Source organism: Grampus griseus (assembly GCF_964374135.1).
Source record: "Grampus griseus genome assembly, chromosome: 14".
In the NCBI taxonomy this organism is placed as follows: domain Eukaryota; kingdom Metazoa; phylum Chordata; class Mammalia; order Artiodactyla; family Delphinidae; genus Grampus; species Grampus griseus.
The window spans coordinates 60,128,495-60,146,305 of NC_139008.1; the positions used below are offsets into that span (position 1 = coordinate 60,128,495).

Below are 17,811 nucleotides of genomic sequence, written 5' to 3' on the forward strand. Positions count from 1 at the left end.
ACAAATCAATTATCACTGCAAAGTAAAGGAGCTGTTACAGTGGAGGATTACTGGACTGAATGTCAATATTATGACATAGTATGAGTGTGTTTCGTGTTTGGTAATTGCAATCATTGTTGCTTTTGTTGTGGTCATCCATTTACAATGCTTGGTGTCAGTTTATTTATCTCTTATAAAAATAAAATACGGTGTGTGTGTGTGAAAAAAAAAGAATGTTTAGTGCGTCTTTAGCAGGGCGTGGGGTGGGGGGGATGAACTGGGAGATTGGGATTGACATATATACACTAACATGTATAAAATAGATAACTAATAAGAACCTACTGTATAAAAAATTAAATAAAATAAAATTCAAAAAAAAAAAAGAAACATAGGTCATTACAAAATTTCTGGAAGGCTACAGCACTAGATGATTTTAAAATGTCCATTCCCTTTAATCCAGCATATACCGTTACTAGGAATCTTTCTTATGGGACTAATCACAGACATGCTCAAGATTTACATATAACAATGCTCGTTACTGTGTTATTTACAGTAGGAAAAAATGGAGATAGGTAACATAGGGAATAGGAGATAGTTTATGGCAGGAAAAGAGATAATGGTTTAACCATTCAATGGAATATAATACTTTTAAAATCTTATTTTTTGAAGATTATTTAATGACATTGTGAAAATGTTCATAATATCATGTTTAGTCCAAAGCACACGATTTAAAACTATGAAGTGGTTGGTTTCCAGGTGTGGAGAAAAGTAGGATGTGTCTATCATATGCTCCGTCTTTTACCCATGCCTTTGTAAAATGTATGATCCCAATTCTATAAAAACAACAACTAATAAAGAAAAGATTGGATAGAAAACTACTTTACATACTTCTGAGATTTCCTATGACTGTGAAAAAAAAGTCATCATAAAAATTATCTCCAGGCAGCCCCACAAAATGCCTTTTTGATTGGGTCCTTAAGATCAGTTAGAATTCACCCAGGAAAGTAGGAGGAGTGTGGGAAGATGACCCTAGAAGGGTGAAAGGAGAAAGAGAGGATGAGGAAACAGGGAGAACACCACGTTTCACATTCATCTCATTCCTGGCAGAGAGCCCCAGAGAAGGGCGGGTTGGTTAAGATAGATTGGTAAGTAGCTATGTTTGAATACTTATTTGCAAGGCAGGAATTTAAGACAAAGCAGATAACAAGTTCATCCTGGTCCCTCCATCATTTGAAAGCCAGCACTTTGCTCACAGCTACTTGGGATGTATGTGCCTTTCAAATGCACCATCGGGTTTGTTTCTGCTTGTGTGCCACATACTTTCCCACCTCCCAACCTTGGGCTCTGCTCCTGTCTTGAGTGTTTCAGGAGTAGGAGTTTAGGAAAAGGAGAGACTGAGGCATTTATTTAAAAAGATGCAGATTTCCTGCCATCCCAGCTCCCTCCACTCAAATCAGTTCTAATGCGACCTTTGAAGTTTATGAACCACCGCCCCTAGAGACAGCAACTGAGTTATGCTAACCTTTGAATTCACGGGGTCAGGAGACCCTCTCTAGAAAGTGACCCAAATCCCTACCCATTCTGCCTATTTGTCCTTCCAAATGCAGTTCAGATACCACCTCCTTCAGAAAATCTTTTCCTAACATACTCAGAGGGTGCCAACCTTACCTCTGTGCTATCTCTGCATCTTGCATGATTCAGTTATTTGACTTCTGCTCAGTAATCACCCAGCTTCTCATGCAGCTAGGAACTCCTCTAGCGAGATTCCTGTATCTCACTCCTCTTGGTGCCCTGTGCCCAGTGCAGGGTCTGGCATGCAGTACTTACACCATGCTCACTGAATTGAATTGTTGTGGAACCTGGACACTCTTGCAGCCTTGGTTTCCTTGCTGTGGGTCTGAGCAAGCTACTCCAGGTACGTTGGGGACTAGCTAAGTATTAGTGGAGGCTGGTGGCCATGGAGAGACGCATTAGGAGCCAGGGCTCGAGTGGGGGGTATGGGTTCTGACAGCTCTTCTCCAGAACTGACCGACGCCACCTCCCTGACCACAGGGCCGGGAAATCTCCATCTGCCTTCCGCCTCGGAGCTCTATAAAAGGCTACAAATAGAGTCAAGTCTGTGACTCGAGAAACTGGGGAATCAAGTTGAATGAAATAAGAAAATGAGCCAGAAGTGCCAAGGTAAAGATAACCTTGGCCGAACTGTTCCAAATCATTTGGTTGCAGGTCTCAGAAACCTCCTTTATAGTGGTGTAGAAGGGAACCATATTAAAGAAGCTTCCCCCAGAGTGTCCTGACTCCGAAGAAGTGAAAACTCCAGAGCCTTGTGCCTTTTAAGCCCAACCACTGTCATGAGCAGAATGGCTTAGAAGAAAATGGACCCCACTGGATCCTGTAATGTGATTCAAAGAAGGATCTAGAAGAAATTTTTGAGGTCCCCGACCTAGCCCTTCATTTTACAGATGGGAAACAAAGGTACAGAAAAGTTAAGGAATTTATGTAAAGTTAGGCATTTACTTAGAGCGTCCGAATGTCTCCAGCTGTTTACCGGTGCTTCCCCCTGGGCCTCTGTTTTCTCCTTTATGAAATGAGTAGGTCTCTCTCTAAGATCCCTTCCAGCTCTAATGTTCTTTGACTGGGGAGAGTCATGTTGACAGACACCTAGGTCCACCTCCAACTTGGATGCTATTTCAGTTTGACTTTGGGCAAATTGTTTCTCCCCACCGAGTTGCTGAGACAGCATCTAGTATCATAGAAAAGTTGCGTTTGCTGCCTAAGTGTGAACCTAAGAACCCAGCTTTTCCACCTGGTTGGTGTCCAGCCACTCCTTTTCTGGAAAATCTCAAAGTAAGCGGTCTGAATTCTCAAACATCAGTCAGGAGTAGTGATAACATTCTTTGGCATCTCTCTGGTGCTTCATAGTTTACAAAGCCGCCTGGGTTCAAATCCCAGCTCCACCATTTTCTAGTTACCTGCCCTTGGGTGAATGACTCTGTGTCTCAGGTTCCTCAACTGTAAAATGGGGTGTTCATAATAGTGCCTACTTCATTGTTTCTGAAGAGTACATGCAAGCACTCAGAACATTACCTGGAACACAACAATCGCTCAGCAAATTATTAGTTGCTGCTGGTATTATTATTAAGCATTTTCATATGCTTAACCTCACTTGATCCTTACATTCTATTACTTTAAGCAAATCTGGACAAGGTTCTAAAAACTTTTAACATTTACAACATACAAAGATTCAGTTGGAAGGATTTCTGTTCAAACCCAAACTGTCCTTTTAATAATAGGTTAGGAATCCCACTCTATGCAGAAAATGACTCGTGGGATAGCTCCCCCACTACCCCCTGGTGGGAACCATGTTGAAGGGATGCAATAGCTCCCTTGGGAGGGGTAGCTCTTACATAAAAAGTGGGGCAAACTGAAGCTGCAGAGAATAAAATAATTAAAAAGACTTAAGTGAACATCTAGTTTCAGGCCAACCTTTATATTTCACTGCTGGGGAAACTGGGGACCAGAAACATGAAGTGGCTTTCACAAGTTCTAGAGCCAGATGGTAGTGGGGCTGGAACTAGGGCTCAGGATTCCCTGTGTGCACACCACCCAGTGCAGGTTCCCCACCCACAGCTGGTAGGGAGGAGGGTGGGGAGGGACTCACAGCTCTCACTGCTTTCTGAGGACGGTTCTGATGAGGGGGGATGAGACTCCCAGGAAAAATCACAGCTTTAGGGCCCAATACCCTGCAATGAGGCCAAGAGAAATGACAGTGGAGACACCCTGGAATGTCTCCACAGGCCCAGACTTGCCCCAAGGTGATTATATTTGGAATGAATTATGAAGCTAATGTGGAGTGGTAGCATGAACCAGGAACCAAGAGATCTCAGGACTAATTACAAATTCAGCTTAAAGGCCCCACCTTCCTGTTCCCAGGAAGTTTTCCTTGATGGCTCCCTCCCTGAGTTCCCACAGTGCTTACAGTCTGAATCACGCACCTGGCATACCCCACACCATCCCACATTGCTAAATAGCTTCTACTAATGGCCTCCCCACTCCTTATCTCCTAGCAGCACCAGATATGCTCTCAGTGGAGGGACTGAGCCTTAAGCATTCTGGTCTCTCTGCAGTTGCTAGTGTGCAGGATGATCACAGAAGGGTTACGCCAAAGGGGACCTCCCCTTCCCCAAATCAGTCATTTGTTGAACCAAGCATCTCCTTTTGTGAAGGAAGCCAAAGTCAGGACTGTCATTGCCCCAAGGATCAGAACAGGTTACAATGGGATTTTGGACACAGTAACAAAAGAAAAAAACAGGCAGAAGAAAAGACCTTCATTTATGAGAAGCTGGGAAAAAAACCTCTCTGTAAGTAGCCGTGCCACTAGAGAGAAACGTTGTGTACGGGCAGGTTAAGAAAGAACCTCTGAAATAAGCTTTCTCTGCCCCATTAAACCCTAGAATCCATGTGACCTTGAGTGAATTCATACTCCTCCCTCCCTTCAGAGGGGAGGGGCTGCTTACACTACCCAGTGCCATTATTGGTGTGGGGTGTTGTTTATTTGTTTTAAAAGCTTTTTCTGTTCATTTTACTATTGCTTTGACTTTATTAGTTACCCTGAGTACATTTCAGTAAAGTTGGATCTACTTATTCTGGGAATAATAAGTAATAAAGAATTTTTTTATAGACCATTTCAAAGTTGAACATCTGGAAATAAGATGGCATCTGTTATCAGGTTATCTAGACAAGTATATGCATGTGAGGGATTATGTGTGTGTATAGCCTTTGAAATGGATTCAAACAATGGATTATTGACATATGCATGTAGTACTTTATATACATAGACACCTAGATATCTATGTGTATATACAGATATAGACATAATTATTTTCAGTTGCCATCTGGTAATAACTTGGCATATGGTTTAATCTTAAATAGCTGTAACAATATCTATTTTATGTATATATGCAGCTATACAAAGTTATGAATATATGTCTATAAGTTTTAGATAACTTACTTCCAGTTGACATTTATTATATATTACATACACATGTGTGTGGATAGATTCGTGTGCACATAGCATATTTATGGTTAGAAATACATATGCCCAGTTACATAGAAAGCTCCTTTTTGTTCAGCTGGAATCCAGAATAAGCTAACATGTTATTCTATCAACCATGATACACAGCAAGTATATATGCATAAGAGAAAATGTGTCGCTTTTCTCTAAGAAAACCCAGAAGTCATATGGGTTGCCTGAAGTGACATAAGTCTATATTTATTACTAGAAAATCAATAGTTTCAGTGTTTATCTTCTAAAGTAGCATGGAGTCCAGTGGGCGCTACAAATTCAGGGAAGAGCCCAGGAATCATATCTTGCACTGGTATAACAGCCTTCATCTGGCGGCGAGATAAAGTAGACCATCAGATTTTGCAGAACTCTGAGAAGAGCTGTTTCGGGTCTTGCTAGATTCTTGCTAGATTCAGCATTTTCATTTTACACTTGATCTTAGCCAAAAGGTCAAGAAGGGATAGCATTTCCACTCTAAACCATATGTTGACATGGTACTTGCCTCCTAACTCCTGTTTGGAGCTGGGTCCCAGGAGCTGGGGAGAGCTGGGGAGAAGCTGCTCAGATGTGGTGCTCAGAAAGGGTCAGACACTCACCATACGCTGTCACTGCCTTTGTCCATGGGCCGTCCTCTGGGGTCATAGTACACATCCACGCTGAGGTTTTTGTCTGTGTCATGAGCTGAGTTGAAGTTGGTGATAACTCGGGAGGGAATCCCCAAACACCGCAGCGCTGCAAGTCAAGGGCAGTCTGAGGACTTGGGGTGCAGTGGAGGTGGTATCTTGGGGTACCCCACTGCTGCCCACCCAGGAAAGGCACATCACACCCAGAGTACCTGTGTTGAGGGTCCCAGCGAAGACCCAGCACTGGCCGTATCGGACTGGCCTGAAGCCAGAACTTTGCCACCGCTTGAGGATCTCCACGCTGCCATTCCAGTTCCTAGGGTCCTGGCCACCTACGTAGTTACCACTCCAGTTCCCAGAAACCACACCATAGTCATCATTGGCATTGATCTGGGCAGGAAAAAAACCCCAAAGAAATCAGCACAGAGAGTGACGTGCAGAGTTCAGGGGACAAGATAAGGAGACACGGAAGGAAGCCAGGGAGCCTCCTTCAAGAGGATTTTCTGTCTTTCTGGGTGATTTGGATGATAATTGTGACAATGATCCCCCTAGGGGTATCAAGCGGTATATGAATTTAACAGTGCTTTCCTTAACAGGCCATGTTTGCCCCTAATTCACATATCATCCCCAGCTCACAGGGAAAACTGAGGCTCCGGGGCTTGTCAGTGGTGAGGGACGGGCAAAAAATCAGCCTGCAGGCAATTTCTGGCCAGAACTCATGGGCAGCTGCTGCTGCCTGACTCGAGAGTCCACGGTTTGAAGCTCTCTTTTGGTGTCTTGGTCTTCTAAACAGATCCCCTTAGAACTTCAGCAACTAACTTCTTCTTGGAAAGAATAAAGATGGACTCTTGCTTTTCATTCATTCATTCATTTATTCATTCCCTCAACTTAAGGCATGATTCTTGTATAAGTAACACAACCACGATGCAGTATGAAAAGAGCACTGGACTAGCGATCAAAAGATCTGAGTTTCTTAGTCTTAGTCTTTTATAGACTCATATTGAAATATTTAGGGATGAAATGATATAATGTCTGGGATTTATCAAACAATCTGTGGAGGAAGGGACAGAGATGAAACAAGAATGGCCTTGAGTGGGTAATGGCTGAAGCCGGTGATGGGTACGTAAGAGTTCATTTTACTTTTTCCTCTACTTTAGTGAAAGTCTGAACTGTTCCATGACAAAAAGTTAAAAGAGAATGAAAAAAGGAGAAACCTGAGAGAAAAACAAATATCGTATATTATCGCTTATATGTGCAATCTAGAAAAATGGTACAGATGAACGTATTTGCAAAGCAGAACTAGACACACAGATGTACAGAACGAATATATGGTTACCAAGGGGGGAAAGGGGGTGGTGGGATGAATTGGGAGATTGGGATTGACATACACACACTACTAGGTATAAAACAGATAACTAATAAGAACCCGCTGTATCGCACAGGGAACTCCACTTTGCTGTACAGTAGAAACTAACACAACACTGTAAAACAACTATACCCCAATTTAAAAAAAGTTTTTAAATAAAGTAAAATAATAGATAACTAATGAGAACCTACTGTATAGCACAGGGAGATCTACTCAATGCTCTGTGGTGACCTAAATGGGAAGGAAATCTAAAAAAGAGAGGATAGATGTATACGTCTAACTGATTCACTTTGCTTACAGCAGAAACTAACATAACATTGTAAAGCAACCCTACTCCAATAAAAAATTAAAAAAAAAGAAGAAGAAGAAACCCGAGTTGCAAGCTCAGCCTGGCTGCTTGTCAGCTGGGTGACTGCTTGCGCGGGAGTCGATTCCCCTCTCTGGGCCTTCATTCTTCACCTTCCAACACAGGGAACTTTAGAAACAAGTACTTCCTCAGCTGTCTTCCAGCAGCCACGTTTTCAGAGTTTATGAAACTTTGACTAGCATTTATCCCAACCTTACAGTGAGAACGGCTCCCTCTCTCAGTGGGGGCCACAAGGGCAAGGCCTATGAGGACGAACAGTCTGGAAATGGAAGGATCCTTGCCCAGGACAGGCTGACCCAGCCTTCCGCGGTCCCTCCGTGTGGTGGGTGAGCTCCACAGCCCCTCCAGGATGGTCTGGGCTGGAATAGCAGGATGGGGCCAGATGGGGCTCCTTCAAGATGGAAGATTGCATGGCCCATCCCCATCTCCTGAGTCACAGGTGCATCAGCCTCCAAAGTGGTAATCAGCAGGGTCATCTCTGACTGAAAGCTGAGGTTTCAAAGCCCCACACAGGCCATTCGCTCGTGGCCCAGCCCAACCAGGAGGGCTGGAGAGAGAGTGGGGAGGTTCCGCTGAGGCACCCAGCTCTGAGATCAAGTGGTTTGTCTGGAGGGCAGGGGTGAGTCAGCAGCTACTGGAGCCAGCTGCCTCCCCTCCCCTCTCCTGAGCTGAGGAGGCTCAACTTCCTAAAGTGCCTGAATCCAGCTTCCCTCGACCTTGGCGTTGGCTTTAATCCACCCCCTCCTGGGCCACTTGGTTTTCCAGGTTGGGCCCAGGCCCCACTCCCTCTCTGCACTCTTCCCAGCTGCCTTGGTCCCCACCATTTCCTCAGCACCTCCACATTGCCTGGGCCTCCCCACAGCTGTCCTGTGAAGTTTGGGTTAAGAAGTGCTGTCTGATGACCCCCGATATCTATCATGCAGTCAGAAGGTCATTCAAATTTCTAACCATGTAACTAGCTTGTTAGCTTGGATATTCTCCCAACTCAAAAGAGACTTGAAATGCCTAGTCCATTAATCAAAAAAAAAAAAAAAAAAAAAAAAGGTAAAGACACTCCTGAGTAATCATTTAGTTTCAGAGGGTTAAAGTTCAAGAACTCTCTGACTTTTAGCTTTTTACTTTGTAACTTTTGAGCGGGCTATCCCTTGTTTGGATAATTTCTGATGGAGGTGCTCTCTGCACACTGACTACAGAGCAGTGCATTCCTCCAGCATCCAGCTTATGTGTGCCTCTGAGTGCACGTGCACATGTGTCTGGGGAAGTGGGGACAGGTTTCTCACGTGGAGGGACTGGACAAGTGAAGGAGGCCCTGGGCGGGCAGCTGGAGGCCTTGTTCTGGCCAGACTCACAGGCTGAGGCTGTGAGTGAGTCACTTCAGCCCCCTGGCATTAGTTTCCGCATCTAGACAATGACTGTGTTGGCCTCTGCCCTCCCCACTGGCACTGGAGCCCTCTGTGCTGAGGATGGGATGAGTCAGAGCAAAGGAGGTTAACGCTTCAGGCTCACTCAGGAGCTTACCCCCTTTCCCAGGAGCCCCAGGGATGGAGCAAATTCTCAGCGTTGCCTCCTTCTGGTCCTGGCAGACACCTAAAGACCAAATCCTTCGTCACTGGAGGAAGGCCTCGCAATACAGTGGAAAGGGCTTTGGAGCCAGGCAGCCTGGGTCCAGTTCTGCCTTTGCCACCCACTCGCTGTGTGTCTCAGGAATGTTCTTTAATGTAGAGGCTCCATGCGTGCGAAATGGGATGGTAACAGCCACAACTACATTTTGTGAGATGTCAACCAACGCTATAAGTGGTTGTGCCTGACCCATAGCTGGGTTTGATATACAGGAATAACTAGTTATTATGGTTTTCTCATCACTCACCATTGCACTCAGCACCCGGCCAATATACTGGGGATCGTCTCTGCGGGCCACATCAGTAGCAGGGTCACGGCGAAAATTCAGACTATTATCCAGCAGAGAGAGGCAAATGTTCAGAATGCCTTCTTCAAACTGTTCAAAATGGGACCATATGTTACGATGAAAGAAATGACAAATAGTATCAGCTTATTGAAGGCACGGGGGCTACCCTGGTAAGAACCATGGGCTCTGCCCAGATCCTTCTACTCCACAGCCTCCAGAGCTGAGAGAATCTGAGGAACAACCACCCAACTTGGGCTTTAACCCTGCAAACTCATCCAGAGCTCTGGCTATACACAAGGCCTTGAACTGAGGCCCCTAAAGTTAATGGCACTCCCTCACTGTTATGAACTTGAGAGCAATCACTTGGCCTGTCTGGGCCTCAATTTGTCCATCTTTATAACAGGGGATCAGACTGAGCTCATCTCAAAGTTTCCATCTAGATCTGACATTGATCTTGAGCATATTACTCAGACTTTGGGGGAACTGATTAAAAAGATAAAATGTCTCATTAAATTGGAATTTGAAGCCATTTTCACAAAATAAGACTTATTTTTGTCATTGCTTCTCAAATGGAGAAGGCCAAGCTCTTTCTTGCCTTAGGGTCTTTGCATGTGCAGTTCCTTCGACCTCCAGTGCTCTTCCCCAAGAGATCTATCTGGCTCCTTTGCCTCCTTCAGGTTTCTGATCAAAAGTCCTTTTCTAAGAGAGGCTTACCCAGATCTCGCCCTTCAAAAATATCTTCCCTTCCATCCCCGGGTGCACCTTATGCCCTTACCCACCCCATCCCACTTTCTTTTTGAATGAAATTTAACACAGAACCCAACATATAAAACTCAACATATAAAATATACGGCAGATGTGCTCTGGTTGACTACAGAATGGGGTCTGGACATGGCAGAGAATGCACCTGTCCACCCCCTGCTGGACATGCAAGGTACCCCACCCAAGGCACTTCCTTGTAATGTCTTCATTTGTCTACTGGAGAAAAGAAAAGGTGGAGGGAATCCCTGGATGTTTTTCAGGCTGAGCAAACCTGGGAACTCTGTGGACTCAGATGTCATACTAATGAAGGACCTTTGAAAGGTCGAATGCACACGCCAAGGAAGCTTCCTCACATTCTTACCTAGAATGAATAACAGAAACTACATTATTGTCCCAAGTGTCTCTACTGGGCCTTATCCTCATTTGTGCATCATGGTACCAATAACACTTCATTGCATCAATTTAGTTATGTGTCTGTTTTGCCCACTAGATTGTGACCTCCTCAAAGACAGGAAATCTGTCTTATCCATCTCCTGTATCCATAGTGTGCAGCTTGGGGCCTGGCACATAGTAGGTCATCAGTAAATGCCTTCTGAATGGATGAATGAAGAGAAGGCAGGCGAATGGACAGATTTGGGAACTTCCACCTATCTGTGGGGCCAGCGGCTGAGCTTCTTGGGTATAATAGGGACATTACCACCAGGCTTTATGATCTTTTTACCTGTCCATAGTTCCAGCCAATCACGCTAATGTAACTTGTTCTTCCCACGAAGATGACGCCAGCATCTTCCTGAACATACTCCTCTCTCTCATCATGGTTACTCATAAAGACACTATCGGCTGTTTGACACAAAAAGCAGATATTAGGGGTTATAGAGAGGACTATAGAGACCAGTCGTCCTCTCAGTCCTGAGTATCCTCCTGGGGGCTGGAGCAAGCCCCACCTGCAACCCTTCACCCAACCTCCACTGAGGAGTGAAGCCTTGGGCTATAATGCTTCCACCTCATATTATGGGAACTATGAGCTTGAAAAAGAAGCTGGGATGACCTGAGAATCTGAAAATGAGACCCTTGGGAATGAAACACTTGCTTCTTCAGGCACAAGCTATCTCCGCACTGCAGAATTGTGCTGTGGTCATTACACCGTACTATACAGTTTTCAAAAGCCCATGAGATCCCTGCAATAGCTCCAGAAATAGCAGGATGTCCATTTAATGGTGAGGAATTTGATGCTTGGAAGGGTAGAGTGACTGTCAGACACACAAAGCTGGTTAAGTGGCAGAGCTGGACTCAAACCCCTGGCTTCTGACTTCTAGCTTCTGTGCGGTTTCCATATTCCAGAAACTTTCCCTAATCAAACCTGAGTCCATGAAAATCATTCCCCCCGTCTTCTTTCCATGGGCATCGCTTGGCTGATGGCTGGGAGTGTGGGTGGCTAGGTGCCTACCTTGCAACCAGGGGTTAAAGAGCAGTATGAATGTTCCAACTTCCATAGTGGAGTCATTGCCCTCATAGGAGATCTCAATGCTCAGCGTGTATCTTCCTATGGGTGCATCGGCAGGACTGAGGATGGAGATGCTCAGAACATTGTTCTTGTTGTTCAGAAGTTGTGCACCCCAGCCAGTGCCACTTATCCTGTTGGAGAGTGGAAACACAGCCTTTGTCTTGGCCGACTCTGAGGGGTAAGGCCCTGTAAAAGAAGGCATAGGACAATGGAAACCAAGTAGTGTTGGCCAGACTGTGGGGAGAAACCAGATTCCAATATAACTGCCGGGGCCCTTTGGGAGACATCATACAATGAAGCATTGTGTTATGGCGCTGGAAGCAGCTGGAGAGACCACGTGGGCCAAATCCCTCTTGATGTGAAGACCGTGACCCTCAGACTCAGAGACAGGCCGAAACTTGCTCAAGGTCACACCAAGTCAATGGTAGAGCTGGGCTAAAGCCCGGGGCCACCACCACCACCATCCCTCGGATGCACAGCCCCGAGGTCTACTCAGATGTGTGTTGGCTGGGAGAGCAGGGAGCAGGTACCTGTGGAAGCTGTGAATGTCGCACTTCTGTTACAGCCGAGACATCGGTATACGGTCAATGACATGTAGAAGAGTTGGCCTCTCCGCACGACAAGCTCCTGGCTGGAGAACTTGTCTGTGTGATGTGCCTGCTCATTGAGGCTTATCTGCCAGTCGACACTCTGGAGTCCTAAAGCCGTGAGACAGAAAAGAAGACTTGAGATCCTCAGAGGCAAGGGATGGTGGTGTGGGGGAAAAAGTGTAAGTTACCAAAGAGACTGCTTTTGGACAGGCTCGCTGGGGAAGAATATTCTAGGAAGAATCACATGAAAATGCAAGCATAGCAAGCACTTTACAACCTATTCCCATCTGCCTTTTCAGGCTGCTGAAGCTCTGCACACACTAGTCCCACTTCCCCCTCCCCCTGGCCAACTGTCACTCAGCTCTCAAAGAAGTAGCTTCACCCAACTGGCCAGGAGAACTGAGTAACCAATTCTGTCCACTTTATCCTCCTTCCTTTGTGGATGGGGGCTCACGTAGAACTGGGAGGAGGCTACTTCTCTCGAATCCACCATCCTGGTTTGGCTTCCTTGCTTTTTCCTTTGTGTCCTCCCAGATACCAGGTGTCTTCTATCACTCCAACACCCAGCAAACATTTAGCTGTGTCATCTGTACTTTATATGTGCAACACCTCGGTGTTGGCCTGAGCATCTGATGCTGAGGAGGATTGTGTAACCCTGACAAGCATTTCGAGGCTGGACATTGGGCAATCACTGGCCTGGAAGGTCTTTCAAATGCTCACTGGCAAGAGTGGCCTAAGGCCGTGAGATCCCTGGATAAGACCCTGAGGACTAACACCTCAAAATCCACCCCCAAACTTCTCAGGTGATTGTGGAGGTGAGGGAGCTAAGCTGAGAAGGGTTTCAGAGAAGAAAGATTCCAGGAGATACGAGGAGTTTAGCCAATTTAAACCTTTTGAGATATTTAATTCCTTTGAGCTACATTTGAGATGTTCACCACCCATTCTTCTGCAAATGAAAGTGGTCTCTGTCTTTATGATGTGGCCATGGCTATGATGGGAGTGGAGTAGCCCATCCCAGCACCAGGCACAGCTCTTGTTTATACGTGTCTGTCTGTGTTCATCAGAATGTGCCTTCTTGAACTTTATCTTCTGATGCCTAGCACATTGCTTGACTGTATTAGGACAGTTAGACAAACAACCGAGGGAATAAATGAGCAAACAAACATAAAACTAATGTCATGCAATGACTATCATGACTAGAGCTCTAAATTTAGTCTATAAGGAAAGGTGTATATGGGGTATTTGTTCAATAAACATATAGAGAATACATATTATTTATAGAACACTACGTAAAGCACAATGTTGGGGGTGTGAAATGTATGAAAAGTAGTTTGAATCCTCAAAGAGCTTCAGGAGTGCATAAGACAACATGTCAGAATGAATGGTGGAATGAGGTAAATCCAATCTCCCCCAGAAAAGGTGTCTAGGAGATGTAGGTAAGAATCACTTTCAGTTATAGGGATCAGAAAAAATTCATTGAAAATGCTGGGCCTTGAAGGAAGAGAGAATTTTGTCAGGTGCGTTCCAGGCAACAGGCAGAGAGGCCCAAGGCCCAGGAGAGCAGGTGTCTCATTCGGCTAGAGCAGAGGCTTTGCACAGAGGAGAAAGGGGAGGCAGGGAGGGCGTGGCTCCAGGGCGGGCCTGGGGCTGGGGGCTCCCATCCAAGCAACTCCGGAGATGGGCAGAGGCTTGTAAGAGACACTCTCTTGAGTGGGACGCAGACTCGGGTGATGAGCCAAAGGCTGCTGCTGAAGCAGGGCTCAGGAGGTGATCTCACCTCCACTTGGAGTACTAAAGATTCATTCATTCAAATGCCCACTTGTTCATTCATTCATTGAACAAATGGTTATTGAAAGAATAAATTAAGTTTTTTTTTACTCAGGGAAACTAAAACATTCATGCAATCAAAAATATCTATTGAATGAAGGGCAAGGCAAACGGAGAGAAGGTGGGACAGAAGAGGATGAACGCTCCTGAATGCAGACATTGAATGGCGACAGCTCAGATCTCAGGCACCCTCTGGCAAACATCAAGCTCTACGTGACTTGCAGAGAGCTGGTTTGCTAAAAGCTAGGACTCTTTAGGGCAACGTCTCCACCTTTTAAACCCCTGCCTCTTACGAACTGTGCTCACTGCCTTCTGTGCATGGGATCCGGTAGAGCTTCACTCACTGTCTCGTTTTAGAAAAAAGAAGAGCTCTTAGAAATGTGTGGTCTGAGGTCACACAAGCCCCCCTGGAGATTCTTCCCCGCTCCCAAACCCTAAAAGATATGCGCCTTCTCCCCAGGAGAAGCTTATTATTCTTGACCATGGACTCTTGGAGAGCAGCAATTATGTCCCCAGACAGCCCTCAGTCAAGCACAGGGGTGAGGAAAGAGGGGTGGCAGCGACTCCCATCTATAGCCAGCTTCTGCCTTCCCTCCAACAGGCCCACCTCCTTCTTTGCTGTGCCGAGGGTTATGCACTGTTTGCTATATGAAAAAAAGATGAATCAACATGCAAAAGTACACACAGCCAGTGTACCTAGGTTTGCTTAAGTCCTGAAAAATAAAACAATTCTAACTATCAGAAAAATAGTAGCGATGTCTCCCTTTCATGCCAGAACGCAGTGGCTTGTCTGCAGGGAAAATGATGAAGAAGACTGAGCTCCAGGGTGCCTTGGCTGCAGAGACACCGAAAGGAGACGAAGGGCACTTTGCGCGGACTAGGTGAAGTCCTGGGATGACTGAGATGGTCATCTCTGCCTCTCCCAGCATAAGCCCCGGCATGAAGGAGTCTTGCTCCTTCATGGGGTGCTCGTGGGACATGCAGAGCTTCTCTGAGCTGGAGGGTGAGGAAGAGCATGACACATTTGTCATCAGTCTCCTATGTGTCAACTGCTCTTAACAGTACACAGAGCACCCCTTCGGGTGCGGGGAGGAGGGGCACCTGAGCCCTTACTGCCGGAAGGGCATCGTGTGTAACCTTTGTGGCAAACGAGGACACGCCTTTGCCCAGCGTCCCAAAGCGGTTCACAATTCCGTGGCAGCTCAGCTAACCGGCGTGGCTGGGCACTGAACACCCGCCTGCCTGCCAGGGTGAACACAGAGCCAGCTTACCCCTCTTAAGTGCCAAACCTTTTTTTTTTAAACCATTTTTTATTGTTTTTGAAGATCAATGTTTGTTGAATTGAGAATATTGTTGACCCTGGCTTCTGTCAGGGTGTCTATCTTTTGAAGCTCATCCCGTCCCCTTTTAATTTGCTGCTTCTAATCTCCGTGGTCTGAGAATTTGTGAAACCAGTGTTGTTAGAAGTGTATGTAACCTGAGTCAATAGGCTCTGAATGGTGGCCAAGGGCCTCTCTTATGACATTAAAATGCATGGACTTTGTGACAGCGCTTTCAGTGGCTCAGAAGCCATTCTTCACAGAATCATGGAATCGAATCTGGAATTTTCCTGCTGGAAAGGACCTAAAAATTGGTCTAGACCAATCCACTGGTTTTCCAACAGATGAAACAGGACCAGAGAGGTTAAATGACTGGGTCAAAAATCACATAGCTGTCTGGTGCCAGAGCTAGCTTAGAGTAGAGTTCCCTGACCCCAAGCCCGGTGCTCATTCCACTACCTCTCACACCTCACAACATTTTCCTCAACACTTGAGGGCCCAGAAAGTCTGCTCTTTCCAGAATAATGAGCCCAGGGGAATGCTAAGAAATCATCTGGGGAAGGAAGCAGAAGATTTGGCAGGAGCTTCAGAATACTTGGGAGATACGGAAGGGACAAAGGACCATAATCCAGGGTGTACTCATTGCCCCCTTGGGTACCGTATCTGGATTAAAGTGGTCCCACTTCTTTGTGGCCTTCCCCTTCCCTGTTCATTGCCATCAGTGAGAAATAGAGGTGCTCCTGAGTAAAGGTTTGCATTTGCATCTTAGCCTCAATAGCTAGTGTCCCCAGAGAAGCAGCGGACTGGAGCTCATCTGCAACCTCCGGACTCTCAGGAGAAAGACGGAATTCCAGGGGAGCTGTTAACTCTGAAATGTACTTGGGAAATAGACCAAGCTAGAGGGCATTGGGTCTACTAAGTGTTATCAAGTTCAAGTAGAAAAGACAGTACACTGCTTTTCTTTTAGTTTTTGTCTTTCCTTTATGTTTTGCGATTTCCTCGTGGCTTAGAATGTAAAATCGATTGTTTAAAGTTTTGTTCTGAAAAAATATTTACCTTTTGTATTGCTAAAAAAAAAACCCAAAACAGTACATAGAGCACCTTACACCTGTCATCGATGAAATCTTACAGAAACTGCAAACTGAGGGGGGGATTAGCAGATACACACTACTATATATAAAATAGATAAACAACAAGGTCCTACTGTATAGCACAGGGAACTATATTCAATATCTTGTAATAACCTATAATGGAAAAGAATGTATATATAAGTATAACCAAATCACTTTGCTGTATGCCTGAAACTAACAGAACATCGTAGATCAAGTATACTTCAACTAAAAAAAAAAAGAAAGAAACTGATACCTTATTCGAGGTCATATACCTAATGATTGGCAGAGCCAGGATTCTGAACCCAGGTCTTACTGACCCTCCCTGTTACCATGGTCCCCTGTTCTCCACCTGGGAGGGGGACCCAGGTGGTGAGAAGCCCTCACTGTGCATTGTCCTCTCTTCTGGCATTTGCATCCTGACACGGAGGAGAGAGTGAGCACCTGGAAGGGGAAATGTGTTCCAAAGGGCATTCTACTGGGAGGTGAGTAGAAGAGGAGCATCCCTGAATCCCGAGGGGGACGGCATGCTGAGTGCACGCTCCCAAAGTCCCCAGGTGGTTCCTGCCTCCCTCGGGCACCGCCCCACGTGTGAGCCCTAGGATCGTTTCTGCCAGCCCCAAATCAAGGATCTGATGATCCTGTCTGTGGATTATCCAGGGCCTTTGTTCTCCCACCCACCACCCCTTGGCATAGCACTAATCACAGCCAGAGTGTTCTAGAAAGGGTAGGGCAGGGGGTAGGGGAGGTGCACAGCCATCCAAGTTTCTTCTTGAGTTTACAACTCCATGGATGTTTATGAGCCTCAGAGCTGTTTTTTACACCTGCCTGGATGAAGGGCAGGGATGAAAGGAGAGTGGCTTTGCCCTTACAATTGACTCAAAAACACAGACTCTCCAAGGGAGAAGCCTTGGAGACCGAGCATCTCCCCACACCCTTATTCTGGCTGTGAGGACGTGGAGGCCCAGGAGGTGGTTTGCCCACAGTGGGATGTTTCTGAACTCTCATCCAGGGCCCGTCTCACAATCCCACACCGCCTCCTTGAGTCACTGCTTAACTCTACCATCAGGCCGGGGGCAATTTCCCCAATATTTTTTTCCTGAGAATATCAGTGCCACCAGCAACACTAATGTGGTAGCAACTGACAAATGTCTATCCCAGGGCTTCCCTGGTGGCGCAGTGGTTGAGAGTCCGCCTGCTGATGCAGGGGACACGGGTTCATGCCCCGGTCCAGGAAGATCCCACGTGCCGCGGAGCGGCTGGGCCCGTGAGCCATGGCCGCTGAGCCTGCGCGTCCGGAGCCTGTGCTCCACAATGGGAGAGGCCACAACAGTGAGAGGCCCGCGTACTGCAAAAAAAAAAAAAGTCTATCCCAGTATTCACTTGCTCCTTCT

At 46.1% G+C, this 17,811-nt stretch overlaps 1 protein-coding gene across 1 annotated transcript in view; it reads right to left on the bottom strand.

Annotated features, from left to right (window-relative positions):
• The window catches only part of TGM3 (transglutaminase 3), a gene marked incomplete at its 5' end in the record, with an annotated part of 32,869 nt that extends 17,753 nt beyond the window's left edge, over window positions 1-15,116 (bottom strand). The window contains 8 exons of the mRNA XM_082670721.1: window positions 5,641-5,776; window positions 5,880-6,057; window positions 9,268-9,396; window positions 10,790-10,908; window positions 11,516-11,758; window positions 12,103-12,305; window positions 14,857-14,985; window positions 15,103-15,116. Of these exons, the coding sequence (XP_082526847.1) occupies window positions 5,641-5,776; window positions 5,880-6,057; window positions 9,268-9,396; window positions 10,790-10,908; window positions 11,516-11,758; window positions 12,103-12,305; window positions 14,857-14,985; window positions 15,103-15,116 (1,151 nt within the window). The remainder of the gene's footprint in view (window positions 1-5,640; window positions 5,777-5,879; window positions 6,058-9,267; window positions 9,397-10,789; window positions 10,909-11,515; window positions 11,759-12,102; window positions 12,306-14,856; window positions 14,986-15,102) is intronic.
• Between the last annotated feature and the right edge of the window lie 2,695 nt (window positions 15,117-17,811).